The sequence below is a fragment of the Corvus brachyrhynchos genome, unplaced genomic scaffold (assembly GCF_000691975.1).
Source record: "Corvus brachyrhynchos isolate BGI_N302 unplaced genomic scaffold, ASM69197v1 scaffold182, whole genome shotgun sequence".
Lineage (NCBI taxonomy): Eukaryota > Metazoa > Chordata > Aves > Passeriformes > Corvidae > Corvus > Corvus brachyrhynchos.
The window spans coordinates 685,269-688,018 of record NW_008236807.1 but is presented as its reverse complement, the minus strand read 5'-3'; the positions used below and the strand labels follow the sequence as shown (position 1 = coordinate 688,018).

At 49.6% G+C, this 2,750-nt stretch overlaps 1 protein-coding gene across 1 annotated transcript in view; it reads left to right on the top strand.

The window, feature by feature from the left end:
* LOC103611375 (collagen alpha-1(VII) chain) overlaps positions 1 to 2,750 on the top strand; it is a 76,908-nt gene that overhangs the window by 37,807 nt on the left and 36,351 nt on the right. The window contains exon 44 of the mRNA XM_017727974.1: positions 2,218 to 2,331. Within this exon, the coding sequence (XP_017583463.1) occupies positions 2,218 to 2,331 (114 nt within the window). The remainder of the gene's footprint in view (positions 1 to 2,217; positions 2,332 to 2,750) is intronic.

Sequence of the window (2,750 nt, the reverse complement as noted above, 5' to 3'; positions counted from 1 at the left end):
TGTGGAACAAACACCCCCCCCCCCCCCGCCCCTGCCATGGCAGGGACCCCTCCCACTGTCCCAGGCTGCTCCCAGCCCCAATGTCCAGCCTTGCCTTGGGCACTGCCAGGGATCCACAGCTGCTCTGGGTAACACTGATGGATGAAATCATGTCAGGCTAAAACCCCCTCCAGAAGGATTTTGTTTTAGGAACACGTCCCATACACCTGGAGGGTGAAGAGGACTTTCCTTGTGGTGTGTCCAAGCCCAGGTGGGATCTCAGGGCAGGGCTTGAGGAGGTGCAAGACAATGAATTTTCATCTCCCAGCTGATGTTCACTGCAGTGATATTTTAATACAATTATCTGGAAAAAAATGCAAACTGAATTTTCCAACATGAATTGTCTGGAACAGATAAAGCTGCTCAGATTTTGGGGCAGGAGGGTGCTGGGGGGGCTCTGCTGTGTCCTCCTGGCTGTGTCTGCAAGAGAAGGTTAAAATCACTGTCAGGGCGTTCTTTCCTCAGTGCCATGGGTAAACAACCCCTTGATCCTTTTGGAAGATTTGTATTTCCAGATCTCAACTTTCCCGAGATGTCTGCGAGTGAGGAAAATGTCACAGAAAGTGTTTCTTCCCTTTCACCCCTCACTAATCACCACACTCAGAAGAACATGTTGTCAAATAGCAGATGGTGCATTATTCTAGAAATAACTGATCAACATATGTTTACTTTAGACATGAAGGCTGTGCTTGAAACAGCCAGGAATGATTTCATGTATGGATGAAGAAATGCTGCTTTCAAAGGGCTCAGCTCCCAGAGGGCACAATTAGCACATTCTAACATGGAGCTGGAAATCAAAGTTCTGCGTCTCCACCTGATTTCCACTTGTTTGAGCCGGGGCCTGGCTTGTCAAAGGATTTCCTTTTGTACTGAACAATCATTTTGGGTTAGGAAAATTCCCTGTTCTTAATGTTATTTGGGCTCCATCTGCTCCTAAAAATCCAGGCACTGCATTCCTTCAGGGGGAGGAAGTGAATTGTCCATCACCAGCTGATGTGGATCCCTAAGAACTCATTGCAACTTGCCTTTGGTCCCACATAATTCCATTTATTAATTGAAAATATCAGCATGCCTGAAAAAAAAAGAAGCTTTCCTAATTTCGGGAGACTCATCAGCCTTGGTAGGGGCTGCCCAGGGAGGTTTGGAGTGCCCATCCCTGCAGGTGTCCAAGGAATTCCTGGATGTGGCACTCAGGGCTCTGGGCTGGGGACAAGGTGGGGATCGGGCACAGCTGGGACTCGATGGTCCTGGAATTCCTGTCCATCCTGGGATTCTGTGGATTGTCTCCTGCCCTGGCAGGGATGTATCCAATCCTGCTCTCAGGATTTATTGGGATTGTCCATGCTGGGACTGCCAGAGCTCCAGGAGCGTTTGGACAACACTCCCAGGTTGGGATTATTGGGATGTCCTGAGCAGGGCCAGGAGCTGGACTGGATGATCCTGGTGGGTCCCTTCCCACTCAGGACATTCCATGATTCTGTGACTCCAGAGGCCTCATTTGGAGTATCCAGACTAATACCAGCCACCTGCATCCTGATTAACAGCTCCTGTTTATGGGAATTCAGAATTTATCCACAATTTTAAGGTGTCTCTCCATGCTGGACTTCCTGTTGGAGGCATCTCCTGGGCTTTTTTCTCCCTCAGTGGCTGGATCAGGATGATCCAATTCCTCAGAGACTTGGACAAGGTGGGACAGGATGCCCCCCCTCAGCCCCAGGCTCCTCCCGTGTCCTCAGGTTTTTCCCAGATTTTTCCAAACTGGATTAGGGCATTTTAGGGGCTTAAGAGGGGAGGTTTGCACCAAAAGACCCAATCCTGAAGCCAGCAAAAGTTGGGATTTGGGATACAGAGGCCCCAAAACTATCTCTGTTGAGCTTTGGGAGCCCAACCCAAACTGGAAAATAGGATTTGGGACCACTGGAGCATCCCTCCATCCCCCAGGGAATCCTTCCTTTTCCATTGGTGCCGACTGGATGGATGCAAAGGAGTTACAATTCCCAGAGCTTGATCACTGGAATTTTGAGGTTTGGCCCTGTTTTAATGGGAAGCTGAGCTGGAGAAAGGATGGGGATGCATGGATCAGTGTCAGGGCTTGGGAAAGGCTCCTGCTGTCCGTCTTTTCCGCTTTTTCTGGGAATTAATGGAATTTTGTCGGCATTTATCCATTCCCCTCTGCAGAGCTTGGCTGTGCCCCCACCACATCCAGATGATCCGCAGGGAAACCATTCCCTGGAGCTCCACCAGCCCTTGGAGGAGAGGCTGGAGGGACAACCTCAGCAGGACACCAGCCAGGTATGTTTTTCCAAGGATTTCAGACCAGTGATGGACTGGAAGGGACTGGGATGCAGATCTGAGTGCTGGGACAGCTTCTCCAAATCCCTGGCAAACGCCAGAGCTCCTGGAAAGGGCAGGATGGGAGTGAGGAAAAGCCCTTGGGAAATGTTTTGGTGGTTAATTCCGCATTTTTGGGGGGACAGGGGGGTAAAAACCCAGGATGATCCCTTTTTATCTGATCCCATCTGGCCACGCCATCCATCCATTATTTGGGATTGGCTGACTGAAGAGTTGATGATTCCCAAGACTTTTAAAACAGGAATAATGCACACTCCAAACAGGGAATCCAAAATATGCTCCCTACAGGAGATTTCCTTTTCCTTCCCACTTTCCATGGATGTCTCAGGATATTCCACAGATATTCCAGGATATTCCTG